This window comes from Pelophylax lessonae (genome assembly GCF_965119305.1).
Source record: "Pelophylax lessonae genome assembly, chromosome: 1".
In the NCBI taxonomy this organism is placed as follows: domain Eukaryota; kingdom Metazoa; phylum Chordata; class Amphibia; order Anura; family Ranidae; genus Pelophylax; species Pelophylax lessonae.
Window position 1 is genome coordinate 270949998 of NC_138768.1, and position 19255 is coordinate 270969252.

The 19255-nt window shown below is 41.8% G+C and overlaps 1 protein-coding gene across 1 annotated transcript in view; it reads left to right on the forward strand.

Moving 5' to 3' along the window:
* Positions 1-19255, forward strand: part of CABIN1 (calcineurin binding protein 1) — a gene marked incomplete at its 5' end in the record, with an annotated part of 455669 nt that overhangs the window by 218553 nt on the left and 217861 nt on the right. The window contains one exon of the mRNA XM_082243930.1: positions 4256-4294. Within this exon, the coding sequence (XP_082100056.1) occupies positions 4256-4294 (39 nt within the window). The remainder of the gene's footprint in view (positions 1-4255; positions 4295-19255) is intronic.

Genomic DNA, 19255 nt, shown 5'->3' on the forward strand with positions numbered 1-19255 from the left:
TGGAAGTCTTATATTGCGTGGTGTGAATCTCTTGGATTTCCCCCACATACCTATTTGGTGACCCGAATCTTGGTCTGTCTGCAACAAGGGGTTGAGCAGAAACTGTCCTTGAGCACTATCAAGGGTCAGGTTTCAGCGTTAGCAATCTTCTTTTAGAAACCTTTGGCTAATCATTCCTTGGTGTACCGCCCAGGAATGTCAGTTAGACAATTTGCTTCCACCTGTATAAATAAAGCAGAAGTGACGATGCGCCAGTACTCCTGTCTCAGTAGAAGTCCTATGGGAAGAAACCGGTCAGATTAGGAGGCGCACACGACACACAACTTGCCGTCCGTGCTGCAGCCGGCCGCAAGCCTTTGCAGGAATTCGTATGCCTATGTTTATGCTGAATACAAGACATCTAATTTGGTTTTGTGAGCTTGTAAAGAAGGATGAGGCTGTGTTTCTTGCTGGTACTCGTTGCCATCTAGTGGAGAAAGAAAGGTAGAGCGGTTCTACATCCCACTTCAGAATTTTAAAGAGGAAGCAAGGCGGTGGTTTCACTGAACAAGTGCATACCTATTACCATCTGGTAAGAGGCTAATTCTTGGTGATTTACACGTGGTGTTTGTTCACAAGGAGATTGGATAATTTTTCAGCACAAGAAACTATAGTTGCACCTTATTTATTTCCGTTTGGTAAGGATGAATTTCACTCGGTGATGGATACACGTATTATTTGGATAGAATACAATTCTACCCACCTGCACAATATTTATGGACACTTATGAACTTTTATGTTTATCCACCAATTGATTTGCATTATTAATTGGCTTCACAGATTGATATATGTTATATATTTACTTTTGTTGATTTGGTTCACATATAGATATATGTTATATATTCATTATTTATTTGTTGTTTAGCGCACCCCACACCACATATACATTTATCTATATTCAAAAGCACTGAATACCGGGAGCAGCTTCAACACACTATCAGCGCACCCATCCCCCCTTACAACATTCCAAGAAAGCCTTAACTGATCTTCCTTTTCTGGGAGAGCGATTATTTGGCGACTCGCTGGATGAGTTGATCAATGATCTGACTTGTGGCAAGAGTACTCTTCTTCCTCAATCTTCCAAAGGTAAAGCATCCCGTAATAAGCGGGGGCCTTCCTTCACCTCTTATAGATGGGTTTTTTTCGTGCCTTCGTGCCTCCGGGGCGCAAGAATAAGTTAAGCCATTCAGAACTTCTGGAGGGCCTGAGAAGCCCTGGGTCAAGCCCAAGACCAGTCATTCTGCTTCTGCAGACAAGTCCTCTTCAGCATGAAGGGGCGGCCTCACCCGCTTCTGGGGTGGGGGGATTTCTGCGCTTCTTTCAGGAACCCTGGACTTCATTCAAGACAAATGGGTTCACGAACTGATTCGTTCCAGGTACAAGATCGCATTTCAGTCCCAGCCAGTGGACAGGTTCATTCATTTGAGTCTTCACCTGTCTCCGGATCGTTTAAAGGATCTCCGGGAGGCTGTGCAGGATCTCCTTGTTCAGGGAGTGATTGTGCCGGTTCCTTCGCAGGAATGCTTTCAAGGTTTCTATTCAAACCTGTTCATGGTGCCCAGAAAGGAGGGCAAGGTGCGTCCAATCCTGGACCTCAAGGCTCTGAACCGCTTTGTGTGGGTGCAGAAGTTTCGAATGAAGTCCATTCGATCAGTGGTCGCATCTTTGAATCAGGGGGATTTTCTGGCCTCTATCGATATCAAGGATGTGAACGTGCATGTCCCCATCTCTCGGCTGAATAGAAAGGTGCAGAGGTTTGTGGCCCGGTCAAGGAATCCTCTGGTGGACGCGCTCGTGGCCCCTTAGGGTCAGTATCATCTGATTTACCCCTTCGCTTCTCTCAAGCTTTTGCCCAGACTTCTACGCAGGATCGAGGCAAAAGAGATTCCGGTCATCTTAGTGGCTCTGTACTGGTCTCGCCGTGCTTGGTACGCCGATTTGTTGCGGCTCGTCGCCGACATTCCTTGGCAGCTTCCTCTCACGGGGGATCTGCTGTCCCAAGGACAAGCTTCCATCCTGCTTTACAGTCGCTGGCTTTGATGGCTTGGCTGTTGAACGCCAGGTGCTGTAGTATAGGGGTTTATCGGAGTCTGTGATTTATACACTGTTGAAAGCTAGGAAATCTACCTCTAGGAAGATCTACCTTCATACGTGGAAGACATACATTGGGTGGTGTTAATCTCTTGGGGTTCATCCTCGCTCTTTTTCATTGGCTCGGATCTTGACCTTCCTTCAATGGGGGAGTTGAAATTGGCTTGAGTACTATCAAGGTGGTGGCTTTGGCGGTGTTTTGCCTTGGGATTTTTTTTTATTGTTCCCACCTCTCATGTTTAACACTGCTTTGGGACGTCCCAATGGTTATGAATATCAGAAGCTGTGTTCGTTAGTGAACGAAAGAGAAAATGGAATTTTTGACTTACCATAATATCCATTTCTCTGATGCTCATTGACGGACACAGCACCCACCTCTCTGTGGAGTTTTTAATTCGACTGACAATGCTTGTAACAAAACTGAGTGGCTATAGCAGAGAAAGGGAGTATACCCCCTGGGACTACCCATGGGTGTAGCCAGAATTTATTTCTGCCTTGTGTCCTACTCCTGTAGGGGGTAGTATAACCCAATGGTTATGAATATCAGCAGCTGTGTCTGTCAATGAACATCAGAGAAATAACTGTTATGGTTGGTGGGTTTGAAAAAAATGACAAACCTTCCTTCCTCTACTTTAATAACAAGGTCAAGAAAATCCAAGCTGATTTGATCACTTCTTCGGGATAGGGTGATATTCTTATCTTTCTCATTCATCTTTTGCATAAACCGTTTTAGACTGTGTTTCATCCCCCTCCCAAACAATAAAAGTATCATCAATGTACCTGTTGTAACATCTCAACTCCTTTGGTCTGTCATTTGAAACATAATCTGATTCCCATCTAACCATAAAAATATTCACCCCATGGCAATTACTTATATTTGCTGATAAAATGTGTTGTTCTAGCAAAAATAATTATGCTGGAGGTCCAAAAAAAAAAAAGATATTTCAGTAAAAACCACCTCTGTTTTCTTTAAAGAGATACTTTCTCCAATGCCCATTTCATTGAGGCAATTACATCATTATGCTCAATCATGGTATATAATTAATTAACATTAATTAACATTGGTATTTCTAAAATACACAGCTTTTTTTATCTGAAGGGGAAAAAATCATGGCTTTTCACATTGTAAACTATCTAGAATCTGTAGAAGAGGTTTTTTTTTTTCATCTTGAAGATAGGCCCTCAAAGTACTTTCATTGATTACACTGTTTATAACGTGATCTGTTAATGGGGGAGAGTCAGCTTGGTCACAGGATTCTCTCCCTTATTCACCGAATATTCCACACAATGCTAGTGAAGTTACTAAAGCTATAGAGATTTTTTTTCTTACATTTTCTTCTTGCCACTCATTTTTTTAACTTTCTAAATGTGTGTTCTCAAATTCTGTTAAATTAGTTAAAATTATCATTGTATTCAATTCTTACGTAGATATTATATTCAATTATTTCTGCATATCATAGAGGATTCAGTGATACAAATTGTTAGAAATCCTAAATGTTCTAACATAACGTTGTCAATACTGATAGAATGTTTTTTGTCTGATGACTGTCTTTGCATATCAACCTCAGAAAAAGATGTGGAAAGTGCCCCCCACACAGTTTTACATTTTAATTAAGATCAAATTGAAACATGAAGTGTTTAATTCTTATATAATGTTACATGCCCTTTAGGGGGGAGCATGCAAGGGCTAGTAGTGAAAGTGGTGGTAGCAGTGGGTGTTATAGAAGTTGATGGTGAAGTAAGCAGTGAGAGAACCTAATGGCACAGGGGCCAATAGAGGGGAAGATTGGGGGCTGGAGGTGAAAGAGGGCAGAGCTTAGGGTGGAGGGATGAGACATATAATGCTATGAGTTTTTATCTTGTGGAATGCAGCACAACATTGCTATGCACAACAAAAATGGGGTTTACAGGGTAAATAGTGGAGAAGAACAGTGTACCTGTGTTGATATAAGAGTGAGATGGTGATTAGAGGAAATGAATAATAATATTACCAATAAGAGTAGAGAAGAGGAGCCTTTGTGATGGAGATAGAAGGGCATATTTATCAAGCTCAAGTAAAAAAATATATATTTAACTTTTTCAATAGTCTTTTGATAATGTTTTTTGTTTTTTTTTTAAATAACAGAAGAACACTTTGACAAAGTTGGGCAAAGCAAAAAGAGAAGTAAGTTACCAAACCAATCCTTTTTTTAAATTTTTTTTTTATTTAGAAAGATGTACATTAATAAAAGTATGTATAATTGCTCACCCTTGGGTCGCAACAAAAATGGATGCTTTTTGCTAGAGCTCTGGCACTGTGGGGAAAGGCAAACCACCTGGGAAAGCATTATTGTGCATCTACAATGGGGAAGATAGGGCGGGCTCCTCCGCCGACCCGTTCTTCACCCTCTCAATTGGGTTGCAACCGGCCTCGGATCTTCCGAACTAAGTCTGGAGAGAACCATTTCCAAAGCTTGCAGGCTTCACCACAGCACTCATCCCAAGAGCTGACGGTGAGCACAACTAATGGCACCTATTCACCATTTGTCCTTGAACCGGTGCAACAGATGCCCAAAATGAACGACCTTTTGGGTATTGCTTCAGACATTAAACTACACTATCCTCCACAATTACTGATCTGCGTGAGGACCTCTGCTCGGTGACGACTCAATTAACTGAAGTGGGGCACTCTACAGCACTCCATGAGGAAGCCATCTCAAAGCTCTATCAGATGGCTGCGTGCCACAATCTCAAACTCATTGAAACGCAAAGACATGTTGATGGCCTAAAAAATCGAGGTAGGTGGCAAAATCTCCGAGTGAGAATCATTCCGGACTCAGTAGAAGCATACCAGATCCCACAAACATTGAAAACCCTATTTTTTGGCCTCCTAGAGAACCTGCCTCATTTTCCAGTGGATTTCTCTGGCTTCTCTGGGCCCGCAGGCATGCGATAGATCCATGAGGGATATAGTTTGTTGTTTCACAGACTATTTGCTTTAGGAAAAATGTCTGCATACTGCATTGGAGCAGGAGGAATTTAACTTCAATGGACCAGAGGTGTAGGTCTATCAGGATCTCTCTACAATCACACTCCGTATTTAGCAATCCTTCAGACTCTTGGATGCACTGTGGGTCCAGATGATCCCGTACTATTGGCGACTCCGATTCAGCCTGAATGTGATGCACCTGGAAAGAACGGCGGTACTCCGATACTCTGAGGATCTCCAGCAGTTCTGCGAGACTCTACACATTTCCCTGACAGAGGTATCAGAATGGTACCAGGAATTCCAGCCACCTGACAGTTGGCCAGCTTCAACAGCCAGTAATCAGCAACAATCAGCTAGGGGACGACAGCAGTCTGCAGGCAAGGCAAGTCTGACCAATAGGGCAGGTCAGCCTGCCATTCCCTCCTCGTAAGTCCTTGAATTCTGTTGTTATCTCTCATGGAGACCTATCCTGCTTTGTCCATTCCTGTCTCACTACTCATGACCTGTTGCAAGTCACTTTTTATGTAAGTGCTTTATCCGTTGCTTCCCTTATTGGTGGTGGGCCAGGAGTGCACTAGTCTCCACTGGTGACTTTTTCGGTCTGTCGTTATCACAGATACAGTATTGCTTGTTTTTTGCCCCTTCCTAGCAATTAGTATTATCCACACTCTCTTTTACCTGACAAATGTGTTTCATTGTCTTTTGAAGCTCCCAGCTAGGTTAGGGGTGCTTCTGAAAAAGCTATGCTCTCCCCGCTGGGATATGCCTAGACCCTATGTAGCGTTCATGTAATTTTCATGTCTTTTTGATGATTTACCCGGGCTTGTAGCATGGGCTATAAGACTGGTTAATTCTCATAACTCCTTATACCTACTAACCAAAGGGTGATATGTTGGAATTGCTCTTGTGTGAACCATATTAAGCACTGCTACTTTGCTATAAGATGGCAATGACGAAGAGGTGTTATTCACAATATGGGTTACAATATGGGGCTTTCTGGCACTGGGGATGATGCTCCTTGTGGGGCGCAGATATACTAATGCTGATACTGTCTTACATGAGCTTTCTGCCCATAGAGGTCCTCCTCTGCTGTGGTGGAGGGGTGGGTACTGTGCTTATTTATTTTGTACTTGGCTGCTGATTCTTTAGCTGTTAACATGTTGTCCTCACTCTTTGGTCTGCTGTGGAGTGCTGTAAGAGACTATCAGACTCTTACTATCCCTTAGCTTAGTTGAGCGTTCTCTCATGTGCAGACTAATGTGGGTTCTTAGCAATGCCATGGGGTTGCGCTGTTGATTGGTTTGTATATAGGTTCTGGCTTATGGGGGGGTTTGTTTCTTTGCATGTATGTTTTCAGTTTGCATTTCTGTCCCCTTGAGCTGGATTTAGTCCCAGATGGTGCCTCTCCTGTTCCCCCCCCCTTTTTTTCTCTCCTGAAAAGAGAGCTGGGGGGCCGTGTCAGTGTCAGGCAAGCTTCTCTGGAGGACCCTTGGGGGAGTCGATGTTGGTGTGGAGAGGTAGACTAGGAGATCATGGAAAATCCTGTGCCTATAAGGAGCTGAATGTTGCTTGAGAGGCAGACTGAACCTGGGGCCTTTCTTCTATAATAAAGGGTCTCATGTGAAGTGATGATGCAGTTTATCTGGGTTTATGCTGCCCGCCTCCCCAGGATGCTCTGCTTGGCGCTTGTTTAGCTTGCTGGGACAGATCTTGTGGTATAGTTAATAGGCTAAGGGGGGTATCCCTGTGGGGGATAGCAAGAAGTGATTTCTGAAGAGCCAGTCTACATCAGCAATGGCTGCATGGATTTGGTGCTGGCGCTTGCGTCAGTGTGGGTAGAACGATTGGATAAAATACCCTTCCCTGTCCCTTCCCCGGGGGAATAGCCCTCTTTGCCTGGTGGTATGAAAGGATTTGTTACTTTTAGATAGATTATGACAGCTTCTGTTTCTCTTGCAGTATAAGTGGTTTGAAGCCTGCAGAATGTCTTTCTCCTCATGTGGATATGTTGCTTGCTCTCCCTCGCTGTAGTCAGCTGTTGCCATTCCCAGATGGAATCCTTCTCTCTGTGGTTTTCATGTTAATATCTGTGGTTGCTATCCTCCTAATCATTACCTTCCCCCACATAGCTCAACATTTTTTGAGGTGTCACACTGACCTGCGCTGGTTTTTGGAGGCCCTCTCAGAGTATTTTTACTAGGGGCCCTGTATCTCCCCTTGCAGAGCAACTCGGGTTTCCTAAAACAAAATCTTTTTTTTTTTTTTGTGTGTGTGTGTGTTTCGTTTTCTTCCCTTCCTCTTCCTTCCCTGAAATGGAGTTACAGATAAGTAATCCCTTCTGTTGTAATATTGTTTTTTTTGTTCTTAAAATACCTCAATAAATCTCTTATAGAATAAAATAATTGCTCCCCCTGCTGCCCAAAAACTAGTAAACTAATTTTTGGTACCTCTTTACAGTTCAGCATAGGTCCCTTCATCAACCTAATACTGCAACTGAATCTCACAGCTGGAATTTTTCTGATCATCTGCAATTGTTTCTTTTGCAATATTGTATTATTATGCCCTTGTTATATATAAAATAGAGCTTATCACTGTTTTAAACCCTAATTACTAAAAAAGTATTAATGTGCCGTAAGAACAAAATCATTTTGATTATTAAGACTGTAAACTGATAGTGCAGCTGCTTTACCTGCACATTAGGCAGCCCATAAATACTTTAATTTACTTTTCTCCTACCAACACAGTCATTGTTGATAAGGGAATGCCTCCCGCAGCGCTATTGTGTTCTGCCAGCAGGTGGCGCAGGGAGTGGTATGTAACAAAAAAAAAAAACTGACAGGCTGGTTGTACCCAAGTCAATTGAAGGATTGACTAGGGTACAATCAGCCTGTTAATACATGGATTAATTCTCGGGCCGGTCCCCGCTGAACCGGCCTACTTTCGATCCATGTATGGCTGGCTTAACTCTGGATTTCATCAGTTGTATTTTTACTTGCTGTTAATAGTTAATGACCTCCCAAGTGATGGCAGAATTATTTTATTACATTCTTTGGGGAAGGGGGGGGCATTGCTCTCTGATACATTGCTGGTTCCATCAACCAGGGGAACTTAGAGGGGTTCTGTGTATTCCCTGGAAATTCTGATTATTGCAGCCCATATGACCACTCTAACGTGGGGGGGGGGGGGGGGTCGGGCGGTCATTGTTCTCTGATAAGCAGCCTTATAATCCTAATGGCGGGGCGTTCAATATTGCTCACTCTCGTTTGGATTGGATGTACCACACAAGTACAAAAGTGGTGATTTGAATATGGACTTTGTGCAATTTTGGACTTCAGTTATAAGTCTCTTGATTTGTATTATACTTTTGTTATTCATTAGCAGTGTTGTTTGATGATTATTTTAGTTTGTATTCAAGTACATTAGCACATGCATTTGCACTTTTACACGCTGTGTGTATTAGTTTATTTTACTAAGTTGATTTATTAAGCACAATCTGCTTTGTTGTAAAAGATAATTTTTTTTTATTTGGATAGTGCTACACATTTTTTATTTTTAGGTAATAAAAACCATGGTTGGAATTTTCCCAAGAACTGGACAGGAAGTCAGAGGAAATCTTCCTAGTAGGGTGGCTTATGTTGAACTAGTTAGGAGGTCCACAGATCTTTGCTAGATCATTTTGGGGAAAACAGTTGTACAGGATACCAGGGATGGCCCTGGAACACAGGTATATATCACTGCTGTTTGGGTTTTGGTCCATTTAAGGGGGGGACGACAAGACTACAGTTTCCGAGGGGATCTGGGAAAAGGGGAAAACTGAGTTGTAGTTTTCCCAGGATTATGAAGTCCTCATATGAGACCCAGAAGTCAGAGGCTTGGAGAGATTTTTGGGTGGGAAAGAACCTCCAACCCTGATTATGGGGACTTTGCTCCTGAAGGAGTTCATTCACTGGCAGAGGAGGGCTGAAAATGCCAGAAAACAGAAGTTGTCTTTGAAGTGTATGAAGCAGGACATACTTGGGAGAAAAAGAGTTGGACTCCTTGTTACTGAGACATTGCTAGGCCCTCGAAGCAGGCGAGGACTTTAACCCTGTGAAGGGAAACCTTTTACTTGTGGTGAGCTGAGGCTTTATTTTGGATGCCAGAGTTATGGACTGTTTTTGTCTATTTTGCTGAAGAAACCTTTTTTGGTTTGCCTGGTTTTGAAAGGACAAGTAGGGACTTTTATGTTTACCTTTACAAGTGACTGGCTAGCGTTCGAACCCCAGAGATCACACAATAATACAATTCTTTTCATTATTGTGCAACATCTTTATTGAAAATCTAGAGCCGGTTCACACTGGGGCAACTTGTCAGGCGACCTGGTCGCCTGACAAGTCGCCGTGGGTCGCCTGCCATAGATTAGCACAGGACCCGTTCTAATAGGAGCGACACAATTAGAAAAAGGGTCCTGTACTACTTTGGGGCGACCTGGAGCGACCTGCATTGACTTCAATGATATGAAGTCCATGCATGCCGCTCCGAGGTCGCGGTGCGAGCTGCGCACCGCGACTTCACAGGTCGCCACGGCAAGTCGGGTCGCGCCTATGTGAACCGGCTTAGAGGGTGCCACCCTTTAAAATTTGTAGAAATAAATAAATGAAATGTAAACAAGAATAACTGCCCCTTTAAAGTGTAAAATACTTCCAATACTGTATAGAGAAAAAACAAAAGTTGGAGCTAGCCCTAATATACAGATTGTGAACAATAACCTGTGATTGGATAAATCAAAACTTTCCTAAATATAAAGCCCAATTGTGTTAGATAAAGAAAAATCCCCAGTTACTGTGATCTTATGAAATCAATTGTAAAGTGACAATTTCTTCTTTATGCATAAAATGTGCTCTTCCATGTGCCTAGGTGAAATTTACACTCACCAGATGGTTACGGCCAATAAAGCGGTCAACATGCCTTGTATGTTAAATCCTGTACATGGAATTTCAGATCTTCTCCAGAGGAGTCCAAATGCCAGCCAGTTTATGGATATCATGATTGTAAATTCACAAAAAAAAGAAAACCCAGAGATAATTTCATAGTGTAGCAAGTTTTATTAAAAATGGTAAAACAACAAACATAAAATTGCATTCACATTCGGCAGGTGCCAGTGAGGCACCAACACAACCAGCTCTTAATCTTATCCCTCGCACCACTGCTCATGTTCCCAGAGCTGGTGTGCGTTCCAAGAGACCAGATCCGATGTGGGGGGGAAAGACCGGATGTGACGTCAGCAGCAAAGCCTCACTGCATTTTGCATGCAGTGTGTCCTCAGAAGCTCTATTTGTGTAAAGAAAATGATATTGGATTCATTTGAGTACAGTGAAGCATGACTGCGCAACTGCCAGTTAAATTAGCGCAGTGCTGAATAGCAAAAAATGGCCTGGTCATGAAGGGGGTAAAACTTTCCGGAGCTCAAGTGGTTAATGAAATCTCAGGTGGCATTTTATTTTTCTTAGAACCCTTGCACCAATATCGTTGCCACAGAAGAACTGTACCGTGGCTCTGACAAGAGTGAAGTGCCCTAAGACACATCATCTATATACCTGTGCTTGAAGCAACCTCATGCACTGAAAGTCTGCATCAGGAGTTAGAAGACACAGAAACGCAGGCACTAAAGAACAGGGATGGAGATTGGAGATCAAGAATAGAGCCGAAGAATGAGCACACTGAGGAGGATAATGGAGGAGCAGAGCAGGAGAGCGAGTACATTGAGGAGGACAGTAGAAGTGCAGAGCTAGAGAGTAAGGTGACTGAGGACAGTGGTAAAAAATCACCCAAAGAAGACACAAAGCATGGGATTGCAGAAAGGGGGAATGAGAGGAGAGGCAGCAGAGAGGAGGTTTGAAGTATTTTGGATGAGTGATAAAGGTGAAGAAAGTTCTATGTAGAAGAAAAGTGTAACATTGAGAAGGAGAATTGAAATAGGACGACTGGAACAAAAAGAACGGCAGAGAGAGACGTGGTGCGTGCTGCCTGAAGGTGTAAAGCTGAATGTGTCCAAAAAACTACAGTTTCAAGCTGTGATTAACCCTGCTTGTATTTTTGCCTTCCCTAGTTTCCCTCCCCCTCAACCTGTTATGTTTTTGATGTTTACCTTATTTTAGATCCAGTGACAATAATTATTAATACATCACATTGTCTGGGGGCAATTTTTGTCTACCAGGCATCAGGGCCCGGCCAGTGCACTATTTGCATTGCCACCTATTAATTTTATTTTTCTCCCACTGTTTGTCAATCTTTCACTTTTGTGGGTGTTTTTCACTGGATAAAGTGTGTGAGTCCTCGGGCTTGCCCTGATGTCTAGGGAAAGGATGTGTGGCCCTCGGGTTCCTTTCTCCCCTGCCCTTGGGGGGGGGGTCTCTCTTTGGGAGAGCCCTTTGACCAAGTATTCGATGGTCGGCTCCAGGTGACCTAGAAGAACTGAGTCTGCCAGGCCTTCTGGCTAGGCAGACCATTGTATACCCTCAGTCAGGAGCTTTGCGCCCTTGGGTAACAGGGTAGAGGTCCTACTCCTTCTGGGGGTTGGACTAAAAGCACACCCTTAAGTGCACTTTCGACCTGTAGAAATTTTTAAATTGTCGCCTATGGGGATTTTTAAGTACCAAAGTTTGTCCCCATTCCGTGAGCGTGCGCAATTTTGAAACATGACATGTTGGGTATCTATTTACTCGGCGTAACATTATCTTTCACATTATGGAAAAAAATTGGGCTAACTTTACTGGTTTCTTATTTTTTAATTAAAAAAAGTGAATTTTTTCCCAAAAAATTGCGTTTGGAAGACCGCTGCGCAAATACGGTGTGATAAAAAATATTGCAATAATCTCGGTTTCTTATTTTTTAATTAAAAAAAGTGAATTTTTTCCCAAAAAATTGCGTTTGGAAGACCGCTGCGCAAATACGGTGTGATAAAAAATATTGCAATAATCTCCATTTTAATCTCTAGGGTCTCTGCTAAAAAAAATATATATAATGTTTGGGGGTTCTAAGCAGTTTTCTAGCAAAACAACTGATTTTAGCTTGTAAACACCAAATGTCAAAAATAGGCCTAGGCAAGTGGCTAGGATGCATGATGATGCTCCTTGGATGTTGGGCCCCTCTATATGGCTAGGCTGTGAAAAAGTCTCACACATGTGGTATTGCCATACTCAGGAGGAGTGGCAGAATGTATTTTGGGGTGTCATTTTTGCTGTGTACATGCTATGTGTTAGGAATATCCTATAAATTGACAAATTTGTGTAAAAAAAAAAAGTTTTTATTTTTTTCCCACATATTCCAAAAACTTGTGGAAAAAAATGACATGTTCAAAGGACCCATAATGCCTCATAGAATATACGTTGGAGTGTTTGCTTTCCAAAATGGGGTCATTTTGTGGACTTTTCCATTGTATTGGTGCTCTAGGGCCTTGAAAAGTGTGATAGGTAGTAAGAAAGTTTTATGTGTATTTATGCTCCTAAAATGCCTTATGGTGCTACTTGGACGTGGAGTCTCTTTTTGTGGCCAGGCTGTGTAAAAGTCTCACACATGTGGTATCACCATACTCAGAAGGAGTAGCAGAATGAATTTTGGGGTGTCATTTTTGCTGTGTACATGCTATGTGTTAGAAATAGCTTATAAATTGACAACGTTTTGGGAAAAAAAACATTTTTTTCTTCATTTTCCCAAGAATTATGGGAAAAAATTATAACTTCAAAAAACTCACCATGCCTCTTACTAAATACTTTGGACTGTCTACTTTACAAAAAGGGGTCATTTGGGGGTATTTGTACTGTCCTGACATTTCAGGGCCTCAAGAAAGGAGATAGGCCATCAGTACATCAGGTGTGATCAATTTTCAGTAATTGGTACCATAGCTTCTAGACTCAATAACTTTGACACAGACTAAATAATATACACTAATTTGGGTTAATATTACCAGAGATATGTAGCAGTATACATTTTGGCCCAAATGTATGAAGAAAAATTAATTTTTTGCAAAATTGTATAATAGAAACTAAAAAAAAAGTGTTTTTTTTTCAAAATTTTTGCTCTTTTTTTGCTTATATCACGAAGAAAAAAAAACCCAGTTGTGATCAAATACCACCAAAAGAAAGCTCTATTTGTGTGAAAAAAATGATAAAAATTTTGTTTGGTTACAGTGTAGCATGACTGTGCAATTGTCATTCAAAGTGTGAGAGTGCTGAAAGCTGAAAATTGGTCTGGGAAGGAAGGGGGTCTAACTGCTCTGTATGGAAGTGGTTAAAAGCTGTAGGCATGTTGTGTACAAAGCTCAAAAAATAAATTTTAATTCCAGGCTGTAATGCAACAAAACAGAACAAAAACACCAAGGTGGGTGAATACTTGTGCAAGGCACTGTAGATGAGGCTGGATGTCCTCCAGCCAGGAAATTAGGCAAGCGCTAGCTGACTCACTGCAACAGTTAATGCACACTGTGAGAAGCTCATAGTGTGCAGTGAAAATAAAGTAGGTAACTTCAGTACAGGAAAGGAGTCTCCATAATTGCTGAAGACTGAAGGTAAGGCTGAAGTTCAGTTTTATGTAATGGATTTATTGGAAACTGTGATCAATAATGTATCCTTAGTCTTGCTGATCAAATGGAGAAAGAGCTTGTGGGTAGATGCCAATTTTACATGTAAGGCCTGGAAGAGAATACCCCAGGGTATTGCCTAAATTCTCTACTTGTGCTTTGTTCTCAACTGAAATCTTGCTAATCAAAAAACGTCCAGCAAGGTCCATGAAATCAATATTAATCTATTCTTATATAGTGCAGATTTAGCATCTAAATAATGCTTATTGATTGAACCTCGGATCTATTAATCTGGTGTTATCAGAATACTCTGTTAACGTCTAACATGGTCATATATCCATTGCCCTGACAATCTGAGGAAATAAACCATTCTCAATTAAAATACCTAAAGTGAACGTATAGCTAAACCTTTTTTTGTGGTTTGGATAGTGTAGGACAGGATAAAACCTGACTTTTTTTTTTTTTTTTTTGCTGTCTGCACCCCTGCTAGGGAGATAAACCTTTTTTGTGTATTCTGGTAACCCCTGTCAATGAGACAGAAAGGAAAGAAAAATAAATGTATTCCATAGTGCAGCACTGCTAAAAACATTTGCATACACAGGTGTATGTGTATCAATAATTACCAACCACCTATTGCCAAATTATTCATACATAAAACATGCATATACAAATGAAAATAATATAAATAATATCTATTTTCCAACCACTTTTGCTTTTTTTTTATATACTTGTTTTCCTCCTTTGTTACATCGCAGTACTACTTATCAACGGTCTTTGTGTGGCTATTTCCTGTCTACGTGCAGTTCAGTGATGGTGACAACAGTGAACTATACCTGTGTCACATATGTTGGCTATTTGTAGTCTCCACAAAAAGCCAATGCAGGTGAGGGACAGAGTGTTATCACTTTGAAGCAGAAAGTGCCTAAACAAGGACCTTCATGGTAGGAAAGCTACATTAATCATTAAGGAAAGCTACAGATTTAAACGTTTTCAAAATTACTTTTGAAATTACATGTTAAATCTGATCTCTGTACACAAAAATGTTTATTAAAATATGTTCCTTAATAGCCAAAAAGGCTATAAATCCATTATCCTAATCGTACAGCACACAGGCAAAGTATTCGTAGACCCTGGGTAATGGGCTTTTACATTCAGGTGATTGGACACTTGTAAAGCCTGTGAGGACAAGCCCCCGATTACCTCCCCTATAACCCTACCCCACTTCATAATGACTCCGTTTTTTTCCTTCCCGTCCTAAGGTGTTGGACCTCTTCTCCCTTTATTATTTTATCTTCTAATCCTCCAATCAGCTCTTCAGTCATCTCCTTCAATGCCTTCTATTACCAAACGGATCAGTGCATCCTTGGTAAAACCTTTGGAGCTGTACCCATACCCCCACACTGCAGGGACAGCCTGTAATGTTGCTTCAGGCACTGGATCCTGTACGGGCACTCACCTTGCAACATCTGTAGTCAGCCACAGGGTGCTATACAGGTCCAGAGTCATGGTCCATCCCTATGAAAGCTAGAACCTGAAGAGCCCTTCAGGGTTATGATCACTGTGATGGATGAAGTCGTACTCTATATACAGTCTAGCATTGTGGACAGGTAAGACAGGATGGCCCTGTATCTGACTGTTACTGTAAAAACCAATTTGGAATGTATTCACTTTATGGTGTAAATTTGACTCTAAAACTCAGCCATTTAGAGCTTAGTCTCAGGTGAATCACCAGGTGTTAGGTCATGCCAGTAGTCACACACTTTACCACCACTTCATCCTAAAGACTTTATAAAGTATTCAGGTGCCTCTTCCTGCCTTTTGCAGCAAGGACTTTGCCACAGGATGGTTTACACATGGGTTACCGCGTACTCTTTCTGGACAAGCTTACCCTATATTCCGCACCCTACTCTGTGATTACCCCACAGAGGCATACAAAACACAGGTGAACATTTGCTTTGCCAACACTCAACCTCAGAGTGATTTCCCTTCTAAGCTGTTCGTATCCTCCTTTTTCTTATCTGTGTTTCTATCTATGGTTTCACATGTGGGCAAATACACTCAGAATAAATAACAGCCCACTCCATTCCTGCTCCTCCATGTCCACTAAACAGCTAAACAGTATGGGGGCAAGATATTATATGTTGATCGATGGAGGCTTCAGCTCCCTGTAATTCTAAGCACATACAAACAATAAACAGACTGGAGGGGCATGAAACAGGCTGGGACTGGCAGAACCTCTGTCAAGATAGCCCACACCATAAAAATAATCAAAATTTGAGTTCAAGTACATTTTTTATGATAACTTGAAACACTTTTATGATAATATTTGCATATTTTTCCTTCGTATTTCAAAGTTACGAAAAAGGTACTTAGATGTTTTTTTACATAAAGAGAAGGGATAATATAAATTAATCAATGTATGTTTAGCATCACTTTAACCTTTGCACTGCCAGAGCTGTCTTTGCATTTTTTGCACACATTTAAAAAAATCATTTTAAGCCTGAAGATTAAAACCCCTGAACATTATATATTTTCTGAAAGCAGACACGCTAGAGAATAAAATAGTGGTAGTTCCAATTTTTATGGTCACTTGATTTTACCGCAAAGGTCTAGGAAATGCAACATTTCAGTAAAAATACACTAAAGGGAATTTTAGGGCAAGCAAATGCAATACACTACCCACATTTTGGTAAAATATGAAAGACCAGGTTGCACCGAATAAATAGATATCCAACACGTCAAACCTTAAATTTGCGTATGCCTATGAAATGGCGAAAAACTTCAGTACCCTATATTTTCTATAGGCGACGCTTCAAAATCCCCCTGTAGGTCATTCGTTTAGTGTTACAGAGAAGGTCTTGTGCTAGAATTATTGCTCTCACTGCCCTGCGATATGTAACGTGTATCGCAATCAACGTTTTCACGCATAGGCACTCCTGACGCATGCATTTACATTCGTATGCGCATATATGTGGGGGTGGGGGGGCCTCAAAAAAATTTTTTCCGAGGGAGGGGGTGGATTTTGTGTGCTTGGGTGTAACTATTTGCAAAAAAAAATAAAAATTTTCTTTGATCTTGGCTTAACTTTTTTCATCACGTAGGTGACAAAAAGTTCCCTATGTGATGCATATTTGGGTGACAGGTTCTCTTTAAAGTGGAACTGCACTGCATCTGGGCACCACAAACCACAAATGCTATTTAATTATTTTTTATTATTCATATTCAACGCAAACTTCCCCCATCCATCCATTTCTCCATGCTTTATTTTGCTAGGAAATCATTTTTAAAAACACCTCCTGGCATTTCTGGCTGTGGCCATCTTGAGGATGGTCAAACTATTCATGTATCATTTACTTCCTGGAATCGACTTGCCCTTAGCTCAGGGATAGGCTGAGTTTATAACCCTCCTTCCCCTCCTGAAGCCTGCTGAGATGTATGACATAATTTGCCTAGGCATGGAAACCAGGAAGTAACTAAAGATATGTTAAAAAAAAGTTTAAAACAAGTAAATATGATCTACATTCATATCTATTTTATAATGGTAGCAGCAGAAGGATTAAAAATAGTTAATGTTGATTGAGAGAGTAAAGTTCTACTTTAATGAGACATGCAGGGTCTACTCCTTTGGGTCCACTGAATGTATTGCAATGCAGATTGCATTGCAATGCATCCCCTCCCGGCTATGCTAGCCAGGGACACTGAGAACCTGACCTGGAAGTGACGTCATACACGTCGCTTTCCAGGACACCGCTATAAGGGGAGGAGAGCAGACGTGTGTCCGCTCTTCTCCTTCCCCTCCACCTGCTGGCACCCACCGCACCAGACCCGGGCCCTCAGATGGGCAAGCAGAGCCCAGAATACATGGCGATGGAGGTACTGGGGGTGTGAGGAGGCAATTGGCTGGCAGCGCAGCCGCCCAAATGCATCCACCTGTGAAAACCCCCTCTGTCAGGGCCGAACGGACCTGGCAGCGAAAGGGTTAATGGAGAAATTGCTGTATTCTCTTACTGTTCTGCTTTTTTGTATGGATGCCTTAGAACATATGATGAGATACATTTCCAGAATGGCCCTAATCTCCATTCACATTTGCAGAATCTTTTTGCTTAAAGCCTGGACAGATGAAGCGGATTGCACAAAGCGCCAAACATGTACGACCCTTCAAGGCAAACATCTTTTAGGGAGGCACTTGACCAATTTTCATCAAAGATGTCACAGGAGGTTTTGTTTTACTTCCACAGTGGAAGATACCAAAACCCCCTCCTCAAGAGCCTCTACCTCCTCAAAACACAGGATACCACTCTACCCAGGCTTAAAATTCAAAACCTAAGGTCAGCCATTCCTTTCAGGGCAAGACGTTGGCTGAAAAACCCACCAAGTCTTCCCTTCCCAAGTCGGTGGTTTCAAAGGGGTATAAGATAGAGTTCCAAACTCTTCCCCCTCACTGGTTTCTTCTCTTGGATCAACCAATAACTATCGATGGACAAGTCTCATTTGCAGAATGCCCTGAACTATACCATGTCCAAGTCAGTACTTTCACAAGACAGTTTTAAAGGTTTCTATTCAAATCCGTTCATGGTTCCAAAGCCCAACAGGGGTGTTTGTTCTATTCTGGACTTAAAATCTCTCAGCAAATACCGCTAAATACCAAAATGTCACGTGCAATCCACAGGGTCAGTTATTACCTCTCTGAGACAAGGGGAATACCTGGTATCTATAGACATCCAAAATGCCTTTCTGCATATTCCCATTTATCCACCCCATCTAGTTTCAACAACAAACTTCCGCTGTTTGTGGCCAGGACCAGGGACCCTTTAGAGCTGGCATTGCATGTCTTGATAATCCCTGGTCTTCGTTCTGGTCAAATTGTGCCCCCCCCCCCCCCCCCCAGTATGAATTCTACCTCATCTGCTCCACAAGATAGAGAAGGAGATGAAGCTGGTGATCCTGTTTGCACCAAACTAGCTCAGAAGAACCTGGCAGACAGATATTCTCAGACTACTATGAGACAAGCCCTGGCTTCTTCCAAACAGGCCAGACCTGCTGTTTTGGGACCCTCTATTCCATCCTGCCTCTCGGTCTGGCATTAAAGTGTTATTAAACCCACAACAGTAAAATCAGTCTGTATATGCAATAAAGCATGAAACAAAAAAGCAAGCTGCTGCTCCTGGTGAGTATTGTAATCCAAATGGCTGGCTGGACTGGGTGCTAGCCCCAGCTCGCATCTGTGAGTGTGAGATCAAAAAGAAAATAATTGGCTGCACACCATCACCGATCCAACAAGTTTATTGAACGTGTACAGGACTGCCACCAGGGCAAGGAACATGAAGAGAAAGTGGCCGCACACCAAAACGATGACTTGATAGTAGCAAAAATGTATTTGTGCAAATCTGAATACAAGGTACAACAGAATGGAAATGGTAGACGCGTTTCACATGACCAACAGCGTGCTTGTTCACTAGTAGTGACCGTCAGGGGAGAATGAAAACTCCTCCTACAAGCTTTAACCAGACACTAATAGAAGTCACAAAACTGCTTTAACTGCTTATGAGAAATGGTATTTAACAGTTCATATTTACTAAAAATAATTGCATCGCCATGTT